At 39.8% G+C, this 13,502-nt stretch overlaps 1 protein-coding gene across 1 annotated transcript; it reads left to right on the top strand.

Annotated features, from left to right (window-relative positions):
* Positions 1 to 11,802: 11,802 nt before the first annotated feature.
* LOC123243120 (basic phospholipase A2 Sms-N6-like) lies at positions 11,803 to 13,273 on the top strand. The gene is made up of 4 exons (XM_044671303.1): positions 11,803 to 11,842; positions 12,132 to 12,276; positions 12,753 to 12,859; positions 13,131 to 13,273. The coding sequence occupies exons 1-4, from the start codon at positions 11,803 to 11,805 to the stop codon at positions 13,271 to 13,273; spliced, it is 435 nt and encodes a 144-aa protein (XP_044527238.1).
* The last annotated feature ends 229 nt before the right edge of the window (positions 13,274 to 13,502 follow it).

The raw sequence follows: 13,502 nt of genomic DNA, 5'->3' as shown, positions 1-13,502 counted from the left end.
TCTCCCATATTGTTTTCCAAATTTCCCAGCAGTTTTTGTCAAATAGTGGATTCATGTCCCAAAAGTTGGGCTTTTAGGGTTTATCATACACTGTCTTGCTGATGTCATTTACCCCAAGTCTATTCCACTGATCCTCCCTTCTGTCTCTTAGCCAGTACCATATTGTTTTGATGACTGCTGCTTTATAGTTAGTTTAATATCTGGTACTGCTAGGCCCCCTTCCTTCACATTTTTTTTCATTATTTCCCTTGATATTCTTGATCTTTTGTTATTCCAAATGAAATTTGTTTTCCTAATTCAGTAAAGAAGTTTTTTGGTAGTTTGATAGGTATGGTGCTAAATAGGTAAATTAATTGGGGTAGAATGGTCATTTTTATTATGTTAGCTCATCCTACTCATTAGCGATCAATGGCTTTCCAATTGTTTAGATTCAGTTTTATTTGTTTGGAAAGTGTTTTGTAGTTGTTTTCATATAATTGCTCTGTTTGTTTCGGTAGATAGATTCCCAAGTATTTTATATTGTCTAGGGTGATTTTAAACAGTGTTTCTCTTTCTACCTCTTGCTGCTCTAATGTGTTGGAAATGTATAGAAATGCTGATGATTTATGTGCATTTATTTTGTATCCTGCAACTTTGCTAAAGTTGTTGATTATTTCTACCAGCTTCTTAGTTGATTCTCTAGGATTTTTTAAGTATACCATCATATCATCTGCAAAGAGTGATAGCTTAGTCTCCTCATTACCTATTTTGATACCTTCAATTTCTTTTTCTTCTCTAATTGCTACTGCTAGTGTTTCTAGTACAATGTTAAATAATAGAGGAGATAATGGGCATCCTTGTTTTACTCCTGATCTTATTGGGAAGGCTTCTAATTTATCCCCATTGCATATGATGTTTGTTGATGGTTTTAGGTATATACTGTTTATTATTTTTAGGAAAGGTCCTTCTATTCCTATACTTTCTAATGTTTTCAATAGGAATGGATGCTGTATTTTGTCAAAGGCTTTTTCAGCATCTATTGAGATTATCATGTGGTTTTTGTTTGTTAGACTGTTGATATGGTCAATTATGTGAATGGTTTTCCTAATGTTGAACCATACTTGCATTCCTGGTATAAATCCCACCTGATCATGGTGGATGATCCTCTTGATTACTTGCTGGAGTCTCTTTGCTAATATTCTATTTAGGATTTTTGCATCTATGTTCATTAGGGAGATTGGTCTGTAGTTTTCTTTCTCTGTTTTTGATCTACCTGGCTTTGGAATCAGTACTATATTTGTGTCATAAAAGGAATTTGGTAGGACTCTTTCTTTGCTTATTATATCAAATAATTTGTGTAGTATTGGGATTAGTTGCTCTTTGAATGTCTGATAGAATTCACTTGTGAATCCATCAGGCCCTGGCGATTTTTTCTTAGGAAGTTCTTTGATGGCTTATTCAATTTCTTTTTCTGATATGGGATTATTTAGGTATTCTATTTCTTCTGCTGTTAATCTAGGCAATTTATATTTTTGTAAATATTCGTCCATATCTTCTAAATTGTTATATTTGTTGCCATATAATTGGGCGAAATAGTTCTTAATGATTTCCTTAATTTCCCCTTCATTAGAGGTGAAGTCTCCCTTTTCATCTTTAATACTGTCAATTTGGTTTTCTTCTTTCCTTTTTCTTATTAGATTGACCAGTACTTTGTCTATTTTATCTGTTTTTTCAAAATACCAGCTTCTAGTCTTATTTATTAATTCAACAGTTCTTTTACTTTCAATTTTATTAATTTCTCCCTTGATTTTTAGTATTTCTAATTTAGTTTTCATCTGGGGATTTTTAATTTGCTCGCTTTCTAATTTTTTGAGTTGCATGTCCAATTCATTAATCTCTGCTCTCCTTAATTTGTTAATATATGCACTCAAGGATATAAATTTCCCCCTGAGTACTGCCTTGGCTGCATCCCACAGAGTTTGGTAGGATGTCTCATCATTGTCATTCTCTTCAATGAAATTGTTGATTGTTTCTATGATTTCTTCTTTGACTAATTGGTTTTGGAGAATCATATTGTTTGATTTCCAATTGGTTTTTGATTTGCCTGTCAAGGTGCCCTTAGTAATTATTATTTTTATTGCATTAAGGTCTGAGAAGGTTACATTTATTATTTCTGCTCTTTTGCATTTGTTTGCAATGATTCTATGCCCTATTAAATGGTCAATCTTTGTGAATGTACCATGTGCAGCTGAAAAGAAGGTGTATTCCTTTTTGTCCCTATTTATTTTTCTCCACATATCAATTAAATCTAATTTTTCTAGGACTTCATTCACCTCTCTTACCTCTTTCTTATTTATTTTTTGGTTTGATTTATCTAGATCTGAAAGAGGAATATTTAGATCTCCCACTATTATGGTTTTACTATCTATTTCCTTCTTGAGCTCTGCCAGTTTCTCCTTTATGAATTTGGATGCTATGCCACTTGGTGCATACATATTGAGCAGTGTTATTTCCTCATTGTTTATACTGCCTTTAATCAGGATGTAATGACCTTCCCTGTCTTTTTTAATCATATATATTTTTACTTTGGCTTTGTCAGAAATCACAATTGCCACTCCTGCCTTCTTTTTCTCATTTGATGCCCAAAAGATTTTGCTCAAGCCCTTAACCTTAAACTTGTGTGTGTCTACCCACCTCATATGTGTTTCTTGTAGACAACATATGGTAGGGTTTTGGTTTCTAATCCACTCTGCTATTTGCTTCCGTTTTATGAGCGAGTTCATCCCATTCACATTCAGAGTTATAATTATCAGTTGTGCATTTGCTGACATTTTCGTATCCTCCCCTATTCCTACCCCTTCTTCTGAAACTATTTCCTTTTACACCAGTGGTTTGCTTTGAGCCGGTATCCCTTATCCCCCCCCTTGATTAACTTCCTTTTCTACCCCCTTCCTTTTTATTCCCCTCTTTTTATTTTTAAAGGCCTAATGAATCCCCTCCCCCTTCTTCTCCCCTCCCTTTTTTGACCTCCCCACTCCCCTGCTCCCCTTGGTTTATCCCATCTGATTTTCTCAGTAGGGTTAGATAGAGTTTTATATTCCAATGGATAATATAGCTACTCTTCCCTCTCTGGGTTGATTACACTGCGAGTAAGGTTTAAATATTACCTCTTAATGCTCTTTTCCTCTCCTTCTTGTAATAGTATTTGTCCCTTCCCCTTCCCATGCCCTCTTTGTGTGTAATAGAATATCCTATTTTTCTCATTCTCTCAAGTTTCTCTTGGTGTCCCCTGCTATTCACCCCCCTCTTTCCCACCACCCATATCATCTTAGACCATTTAGTATTCCACCCTCTCCCTATGAATTATTCTTCTGGTTACTATAATAGTGAATACTATAATGGTGAATAGAGTTCACTACAGAGAATTATACATAGCATTTCTCCACATAAGAATACAGATAATTAGATCTTACTGAGGCCCTTAAAAAGGCAAATTTAAAAATTATTAGTTTTCTTTCTTTCCCCTCTGTTTCTTATTTACCTTTTCATGTTTCTCTTGATTTTTGTAGTTGGATATCAAACTTTCCATTTAGTCCTGGTCTTTTCTGTGCAAATACTTGGAAATCTTCAATTTTGTTGAATGCCCATACGTTCCCCTGGAAATATATAGTCAGTTTCGATGGGTAGTTGATCCGTGGCTGAAGGCCCAGCTCTCTTGCCTTTCTGAATATCATATTCCAAGCCTTGCAGTCTTTTAGCGTGGAGACTGCCAGATCCTGTGTGATCCTGATTGGTGCTCCTTGATATTTGAATTGTCTCTTTCTGGCTTCTTGTAAGATTTTTTCTTTTATTTGAAAGCTCTTGAATTTGGCTATTATATTCCTGGATGTTGCCCTTTCTGGGTCTAGTGTAGAGGGTGACCTATGGATCCTTTCAATGTCTATATTGCCCTCTTGTTGTAGAACTTCAGGACAATTTTGCTGAATAATTTCTTTTAGTATGGAGTCCAAGTTTCTATTAATTTCTGCTTTTTCTGGAAGACCAATGATTCTCAAATTGTCTCTTCTAGACTGGTTTTCTTGGTCTGTCACTTTCTCATTGAGATATTTCATGTTTCCTTCTATTTTATCCATCCTTTGACTTTGTTTTATTTGTTCTTATTGTCTTGAGAGATCATTAGCTTCTAATTGCTCGATTCTAGCCTTTAGGGACTGGTTTTCGGCTATAATCTTTTGGTTTTCGGCTATGATCTTTTGGTTTTCCTTTTCAATCTGTTCATTTCTGGTGTTCAATTTGCTTATCAGTTCATTTGATTTCTTAGCCTCACTTTCCAATTGCAAAATTCTGCCTTTTAAACTGTTATTTTCTTGCCTGATTTCCTTTTGAGCTATTTCCCATTTCTCTAGCCAAATCATTTCCAACTTTTTCGTCATCTCATATTTGAACTCTTCAAGAGCTTGTGACCAGTTTTCATTATTTTGGGAGGGTCCAGATGCTTGTTTGTTCTCCTCTTCTGTTTGCTCTGTTGTCTGGATTTTCTCTGTGTAAAAGTTGTTGAGTGTTAAATATTTCTTCTTGTTGTTGTTAATCTTTCTCTTCTGGCCTTCCTGATTCTGGGTTGCCATTGTTAGCCCAGCCCGTTCTCAGGTTTATCCTCACGCTGACTCAGGTCTGGTTTTTCTCAAGGTCAAGCCCCCTGGTGGACCCCCTTGCTTGATCCTCTGCCAGAGGTTCCTTTACAAGCCTCAGGGCGCTGCTTCCACAGTTGTATACCCATCTGCATTGGTTCCCCACTCAGGGTTTCAGAGCCTTCGCTCACACGCACGCCTGTGTCCGCCTCTGCTCACGCCTGCGCTCTGTGTCTGCGCTCAAAGTCCATGCGCGTTCTTTAGCCTTTTGGAGTCCTAAGTCTTGCTGCTCTCAGGAACAGGCTCTGGAGCTGCCAATGACTCAATGGGTGCTCCAAACTTGCTCTATTTCTCTTGAGCTGGCTTTGGTGTTGTAGGTGGTGTGTGTGTGTGTGGGGGGGGGGTGCTCAGCCCGCGATTTAGTGAGAGCTGTTTCACCCCTGATTCCACGTACCTTCCATGCTGCGCCCTGTTGTGGGGTCCCTCCATTCGTCTGGATTTGTTTTTATGTCCCCTTGAGGAGTCCTGTATGTTTCGGTTATGAGAGGTTAAGCGCTGCTTTTTACTCTGCCGCCATCTTAACCAGGAAGTCAATAACTGGTGATTTAATATTGGAACTCAGGAGAGAGACTAGGGCTGGACAGATTTTAGAATCATTAACCAAGAGATTATAATTGAATCCATAGGAATTGATGAGATCACCAAGTGAAAACAAGAGAAAGAAAAAAGAGAAGAGGACCCAAAATAGAGCTTTTTGGGACACCCATAGTTAGCAGACACAAGATACAAAATCAAAGCTCCTATCCCTTCTCTAGTCTACTTTTTTTCCTCCAACATATCTTTATTTTAATGCTTTTTGCTCTCTAGCTTTTCTGGCCAACCTCAATTCATTCTGAACTTTATAAATACATGACTTTTCGTAGGACTATATAATGCTTGTTTGTGGCTACTCTCTAAAATTTCTAACTTAGGGGATATGTATAAACAGTCTTCTCCCTCACCTATCTAATGTACTTTAGTTTAAAGCCCTTTTGATTAAATTTGAAAGACACCTGGAAGGCACATGCTTAATAGCCTTTGTTAAGTGTACTCCATCTATGACTAGGAATCTGTCAACCCTAAAATGTAAGCCATGACCCAGACATCCAAATCCCATTAGTAGACACCACATTTCAAGCCAGTTGTTCACTTACCACATTAATTTTCCTCTTTTTTTCATCCTTTATCTTAATGACCAAAGTTAGGAAAACTCAGCCATGTATACTTATGATCTTTAGTTCCTTACCCAAAACTTCCAAATCCTTTTTAGATTACCTCGGCAAGTGTTGTTTGTGCCCATAATCACCAGAAGTGGGTAGCTGCCTTAGGTACGTGCCCCAGGAAGACAATGTCTATTGCTGTTATCAAATCAGTACCCCTGAGCAGGGAATTACTAATTACTAATACTCTTCTCTTCTTCCTCTACCCCTTGTAGAATAATCTCCTACCTATTTAATAGCTTCTCTAGCTTGCCTATAGCAATCTTTTTTTTTTACTTTTAAAAAAGTATATACTTAGTAACCATCACTACCACCACCCCCCAAAAAAAAAGATGAAATAAACAAATGAAAAAAAATTACATGTTGTATAAATGGAGATTTTGAACTTGGACTTCATCCCCCATAAGTCCCTTGGTTTTCCCTTTAATCTCTCCTGTGCCTCCACAGTTTGTGTAGTCACATTATTGTTTTATATTTGGCTGTAACTCCTCCCTCTTTCTCCTTTGCTCCTGGGAGCAGGCTGGGTGAGTTTAGCACCTTTTCCCTCTAGTTTTTTTTTTTTAATGTTCATTTATTATTAATAAAACTTTATAAAATATAATATTTAGTTATTGAATGTTAATTTTTAAATCCATATTGTGGACAACCACTTTAGGAAATGAATTCTCAAAAAAAATTTTTTAAGATAGCTTTTAAGTAAAAGTTAGTAAGTTTGGCTGGACTCTGCCCAAAAGCCCACCAGCCCATCAGCCCACCTGTCACCTGCTTTCACTGCTGCTGCCTTTTCACACCCATCTGCTTAAGCCAGCGTTCCTCACCACTTCCTACCCAGCCGGCAGTCTGCCAATCTGAACTACTTTTTTCCAATGGAAGGGTGAGATCCCAATCTCTTCCCTCACCCCCGTGGCTTTTCCAGCCTGTGTTACCATTTTTTAAGCCTAAGTCTTAAACTGGTCCTGGATTCCTGGCTGAGAGAGACTTGCAGGATTCTGGGAAGATGGTGGCTTAAACGGAGCAAATCTTAAAACCTCTGTACCCTTCCACACCAGGATAGAAAACAACACGCTTTGAGAAGAAAGAGGACCAAATCTAACAATGGGTCAGAGCAGGGGGAATCCTACTGTGGGACAGCCAAAGAGGTACATCAAGGAAAAGGCTTGAATTCTTGAACTGTTGGGTCTGAGGGTATAGAAGGGGAATCCCAGGACCCCTCCCCCACGCGCTGTGCAGAGTCATCAACAAGAAGAAAGTCCTCGTAAGATTAAAAATTAATATACAATAACTCCAAGTATTATATTTTATAAGATGCATTAATAATCACTTGAAGTAAAGGAATAAAAAGGTAATTATCTAACAAAATAAAACCACATGACCAAGCTTTTCTACTTGCTCAAAAATCCCACATCCACAGCTGCCACCACAGGAAGAGAAGAGAGAGGCAGAAATTCACAGAATTTATATCCTGCAACGTCAGCATGTAACAACAGGAGGAGAGTAGGGAGCTGGGAAATGGAGTCCTGGGGTACAAAATTCTAGTTATATACCATCTATATCAAAATATTTATAGCAACAATTTTTGTGATAGCAAAAAAAGTAGATGCCCATCAGTTGGAGAATATAAAAATGAATCGTGGTATAAGAATGTAATGGAATATGACTGAGCTGTAAGAAAAGATGTGTGTGTGTGATAAATGCAGAGAAACATGAAAAGATCTTTGTGAACTGATGCAGACTGAATTAAGCAGAACCAAGAAAACAATAAGCACAACTACAACAGTATGAATGGAAAGAATGACATACTTTTTTTAAAAAAGTGAATGTCACAAAATTCTAAATATCAAACAGGACTCAAATGAAAAGACATGAGAGGATCCCTCCTCCCAATCCACCCCTTCATAGAAGTAGGAGATGCCTGTATGTTACACATTACACATATTTTTTCATATTATTGCAATGTATCTTCCAGTGAGTGGAAGGGGGCACTAATAAAAAATACTTTGGAGATGCCTCTTTAGAAGGGGAAAGGGAATGAATACTTGGGATAACTATGATAATGTTAGGAACAAAAAAATCAACAAATAGTTTGATAGATAAATTTGATAAATACATAGATAGATGAATGGATGAGTGAATGAATGAATTCCTGATATTTTCCTTGTGTTCTATCTATATTTTACCTTTGTCACCATCAATTCCCCTACTTATGCTGTATCTCTCTGTATAGTCTCTCCCACTCCAAATAAAGAGTAAGCTCCTTCAGAGTAGGAACTATGGTATTTTCTATCTTAGTATCCCCAATGCCCAGCACAGGATCTTGCAGGTAACATGTTTTATAAATGTTTATTGAATTCAAATAATTTGAAAATATTTATTAAGCATGTCCTATATACAAAATTCTTTGCTGATATAGTGGGAGATAGAGACATGAGTAAGGCAGGGTTCCTGAAGATGTTTGTGGAAAGCTGGAAGTGAATAGATGACTTATGACATGTGAGAACTAGGTTAGCTGGACCAAATTTGTGTTTAGAAGTTGTTAGATGAGTGCACATTAGAAAAGATAAAATCAGGAACTTTCTCCAGACAGTATATGTGTAGTGACTGTTCCAGAATCACATGCCCTCTCCCTCCACTTCATCCAAGACAGCAAAAAAGGTCCTTGGTCAACTTTCCTCCATAGAAAAATGTCTCCTTATACAACAGTGGTCTCCTAAGTGGGCCATGAAATATGGTCAAAAGGCATCAATGACTTGAATCCAAGAAATGAGAGATTAGCCAGTATCTTACTCTTCCCTCTCTCACCATCATAGACAACTGTGGGCTTGTCTCCAACACAACCATCTTCAACAGGGGGCCTGTCATTGGCTGTACTGGGTTCCAGCCCCTCAAGGCTATTGTATGCTAAACAAACCCAGAAATCTGTGGCTATTCACAGGAAATTTTCTACACACATCTCTTCCCTCCAACATCTTCACAGCTTGCATCACAACAGTAGGCTCCTGTACTCCAAGGAAGCTCATTCACTAGATCTCTTCCTTGTCCCACACATACTTTTTAATTTCAATAGAAAAAGGATAAATAGAATGGAATGAGATCAGCTGCAAATGCATTTTCTTTCCCTACCCATCAAACCCACTTCTTTTCCAAATTTGCCTTTTTTCCATGGAAGGAACCATCGTCCTTCCAGTTTCCCCTGTTCTCATCTTTCTCTTTATCCTTGAAACGTAACTCAATTAAAACTGGTTTCTTTAAAGAGATATCTCTTAATTGACAAATCTGTTGCTCTTTTCTCAATCTTCATCTTTCTTAACCTATTCAAAGCATTTGATACTGTTGACCATCCTCTCCGAGTTGTGATGACATTGCTTTCTCCTGGTTGTTGTAAAGCAGGATTTATGCAAGATTTCTTGCATTTGCAATATTACCCTAGGCAATCCTGTCAGTTAGCAGAATGGAGCTCTGGCCTGGCAGGTGCCAGTCCCAGGAGCTGACAGTTGAGCTGGGACTATATAAATCCCTGCAAACCCAACCTTGGGGTTCTGATTTCCTTGACCTCACCCAGACACCCAGCTACCCCTGATTTCTCCTTGGGGACCCCGGGAGGTTGAAGCTTCTCAAGGCCCCAAACCCTCTTACCTCAGTTTTTCCTTTCATGTTAAAATAAAACCCTTAGCCTGATTCTGAGAGTTCCTGTAATTATTATATCATCACCTTAGGCTAAAGGGACTGATGAGAGGAGAGAATATCAATTAGTTGAGTTGCTAGGGGCAACTGGAAAGTGTTGGCAACAAACCTAGAAGGGAAGGTCAGGCTGAGGGAACTAGCCCTCAGCCAGAGATAATTTAACACTGCCCTGATGTTATATGATCCACCAGCTAAACAGATATAGTTGTTAACTTGATTTGGGATTGTCTAACTAGGCTACTCTAAACTAAAATCCTGCCACGTTCCACACCCAAACCTCCCTTCAACCTCCCATCAACCTCCCTTCAACCTCCCGGGGTCCCCAAGGGGAAATCAGGGGTAGCTGGGTGTCTGGGTGAGGTCAAGGAAATCAGAACCCCAAGGCTGGGTTTGCAGAGGTTTATATAGTCCCAGCTCAACTGTCAGCTCCTGGGACTGGCACCTGCCAGGCCAGAGTTCCATTCTGTTAACTGACAGGATTGCCTAGGGTGCAAGAAATCTTGCATAAATCCTCATTACATTGTCCTCCTACCTATCAGTCCTCTCCTGTCTCTTTTGCTGAATCTTCATCCATATCACTACCCCTAAATGTGGATGTTCCCTAATATTCTGTCCTGAACCTCTTCTCTCCAAATATTCAATTATTTAGTGACTTATTTTAGCTCCCTTGGCTTTAATTACCTTCTTGATAAAGATGGTTCATGGTTGGGTATATACAGTTCTCACATTTCTCTCTCTCTCATCAAGACTTGCCTATTTCTAACTGGATGCCCCAAAGCCATCTCAAACTCAACATGTCCAAAACAAAACTCGCTAACTCTCCCCTCTGAACATCCTCACTTCCCCTGAATATAAGAATATCTTTCTAGTCACCTAGACTCTCATCTCTGGCATTATCTTGGGCTCCTCACTATTCCTAACTCCACATATCCAATGTTACCAAATCTTATTTCTACCTCTCCAACATTGCTCCTATCTGTCCCCTTCTTTACATTCTCATACTTGCAACCCTAATTGGGACCCATATCATCTCCATTCCCAAAGCTGATTAAGTGATCAGGTCTTTGCTGTGAGTAGGCAGTCTGACAAATGTTTACAGTTGCCAGTGGCCATAATCCAGACTCTAAAGCAGGATGGAGTATCCTGAACTAAAGGTAAATGTATCCCCCAACCATCCTTGAGACACAAAGCCCCTCAATCCATTTGAGTGTCAGGGCTCAGGCTATCGCCTATAATTCTATTAAAGAGGCTGCCTTCCCCTTCTGGAGGAATGGCTCCTGTAAAACCCAGAGGAGCCCTCTATAGACTCCTAAAGCAAACTCTGGCCACACCCCTTCTTCCTACAATGTGAACTCTTGGTGTTTGGCAGGTTTTTGTAAATTCCCTCCCAGGGGGTGGGAACTCTCAGCCACCTCCAATTTTGCTGGAGACAGAGTCCTCCTATACCTATATATGGAGCTTCTCGGGCTTGGGAACCTCTTAGATTCAAGGGCCCTCCAATGGATAGATTTACCCAAGAAACACCTGAAGGCAACTGGAGCCCCAAAGACCAGAAGACACTCGTCAAAGTCAGAGAGTATGTGTCTGGTTTGTGTGAGTTTATATTATTGGATATGTTTAGAGCAAGAAGAGGTTCCTGACAGGATCGGTGAACTTGTATTTTTTTTAATATTTTGAGAACTATCTTTCAATATAACTGGTTTCCTTTATAATCCTATTTATATATTTATTTTATGCATCAAAAAACATGATTCTGAGAATGGGTGCATAGGCTTCACCAGACTGCCGAAGGGATCAAAGAGATAAAAAGATTAAGAACCCTTTGTTTGTAGAGTCTGAGTACATTGGTCTTTGCCTGTAGTATATTGTGTGTATTATATGTGTCTGTATTTGTTACCCTATTGTTGTAACAAATTGAGGTAGTCTGAGTATTTGTTTCTATACCTGAATTACAATATGTATATGGCTAGAGGATTCTGCATTTATCTAACCATTCAAGTGTTTGGGGGAGGAGGAGTGCCCAGGTAATAAGTTTCTGTGCCAAAGGAAATTTGGTAAGGGAATATCTTAGTTTGGCATAGGTTGTGCCTGAAAATGGGTCCCTTGCCATAGGATTAAGAACCTATTTTCCTCTCCCAGGTGGCAGAGCTAAAATGGAAGGTTGGGGTGGCAGTCCCAGGGGTAAAGCAGGGATGTTGGGACTTCACTGGAGGAAATAGACATTAGGTTTATACTTTCTCCTCAGAGGCTTCAAAATGAAGACAGTCTTTCTGCTAGCTGCACTAATGGCTTATGGTAAGAAGTAACTACATGACTACCAATGAATCGGCCCCAGGAGGGACAACTCTTGGGTTGTATAAAAATCGTCTCCCTCCATAGCCATTACGTTTCCTAACTGTCCATTCCTTGAACCTTACAAATCCCAATTAATTCTTCACCCTCTCTTCTTAGAGGCTGGGATGAAAACGCAGAGGATCAGATTCCATCAGATGAAGGGTGGGAAAGGACAGACAAAGCATGAGGGGAAAGGAAAAAGAAATAAGGGTGTCCACATCTTACTGGGGGCCGCTGGTCTTTCTTGCAGGCTTGTCTGAGGTGCAAGGAGACTTGCTTCAATTCCAGAAAATAATTGGAAAGCTCACGAGGAAGGATGCATTGTTTAGCTATGGCTTTTATGGCTGCTACTGTGGCTGGGGAGGCAGGGGAACCCCCAAGGATGCTACTGACAGGTAAGGTGCTGTTTCTCAGCCCTGCTAGTGTGGTTGGTTACCTTAGCTTCCTTGGGAGTTACTAGAAATAGCAATGACAGAAGACACAAATAAATAGATTGGGCACAAGGCAGGGGCACCAAAGGAATACATTTCAAGAACGAAACTATGGAAGGCTATTCTTCTCTAGCATCCCTTGAAGAGTCTCTACAGACACTCTTGGACTCCTTCAGGAAGGGGACCAGAGAGGTTTTCAGAAATCAGAGACTCTCCATTTGAAGTTGAATCAGACTTTAGGAACCACGTAGCCCAACCCTTTCGTTTACAGATGAGAAAATCATGATCCTAATAACTCAGGTGTGTTGGCTTCCAGACGAGGGATCATTCCACCAGAAGGAGCTAGCTGCCCGCTGTGGCGTACTCTTTAAGCATTCTAGTTGTTGACCACCTGCTCCCCAGTGGGAGAGAACAGTCCTTAACAGGTCTCCCCACTGCAGGTGCTGTATGGTCCATGACTGCTGCTATTTAAAACTGATGATGAAAGGCTGCAAACCCTACACCCAAACCTACAATTATAAATACCGGGCAGGTTCCTTCACATGCGGTAAGCTAGCAAATTACACTCAGGCACCACCAACTGAGCACTCCAGATGTGCAGAATCCTGTAAAACAGTGTCTGAAAGGGCCCTGCTCCTAAACTGCCTAAAAACGAAGGTTACGCTTCCCCCTCAGACTAGGGGCTTCCCTGGGGAAAGTACTGGGTTTTTATCAAGGTATGCAGTGAAGGGGCTCAGCTTGGCAGGGCAGGGGGAGGGGTCTCAGTAGAAGAAAAAATGACCAACCCTTCTGGCCCATTCATTTCTCTGAACTTCAAGGGTCTGGAACATTCTGTCAGAAGCAAACCTGTGTCTGTGATGTAGTAGCTGCCCGCTGTATGCAGAGAAACCGGAAGACTTACAATCCCAAGTATCGCAACTACCCCAATATCCTGTGTGAAAGGAAAAATCCTCAATGCTGAGAGCTTCTTTTCCCCTTCCTTAGCAAGAACCGACAAGAAAGAACCTCAAAACTCCAATTCCAGGGCCATCGCCCTCCAATCCACGACTTTTCAAATGTCCTTCTCTGAAGATTATTGCTTTGACATCCCAATTCCGACAATTCCAATCAATTGACAAACATTTATCGATTGCTTACTCCAAGCCAAGCACTCTAACGTAATTACCGATTTCAGTTCCATTGGACTAATG

Source organism: Gracilinanus agilis, chromosome 3 (genome assembly GCF_016433145.1).
Source record: "Gracilinanus agilis isolate LMUSP501 chromosome 3, AgileGrace, whole genome shotgun sequence".
Taxonomy (NCBI): domain Eukaryota; kingdom Metazoa; phylum Chordata; class Mammalia; order Didelphimorphia; family Didelphidae; genus Gracilinanus; species Gracilinanus agilis.
Note: the sequence above shows the minus strand (reverse complement) of the source record. Positions and strands in the feature narration are given on the sequence as shown.

Excerpts from the sequence above, each read along its gene's own strand:
- LOC123243120 (XM_044671303.1), top strand. The coding sequence starts at position 11,803 with ATGAAGACAGTCTTTCTGCTAGCTGCACTAATGGCTTATG. Across the intron at positions 12,277-12,752 it reads CCCAAGGATGCTACTGACAG|GTGCTGTATGGTCCATGACT; the intron begins GTAAGGTGCTGT and ends TCCCCACTGCAG. Across the intron at positions 12,860-13,130 it reads GGCAGGTTCCTTCACATGCG|GGTCTGGAACATTCTGTCAG; the intron begins GTAAGCTAGCAA and ends CTGAACTTCAAG.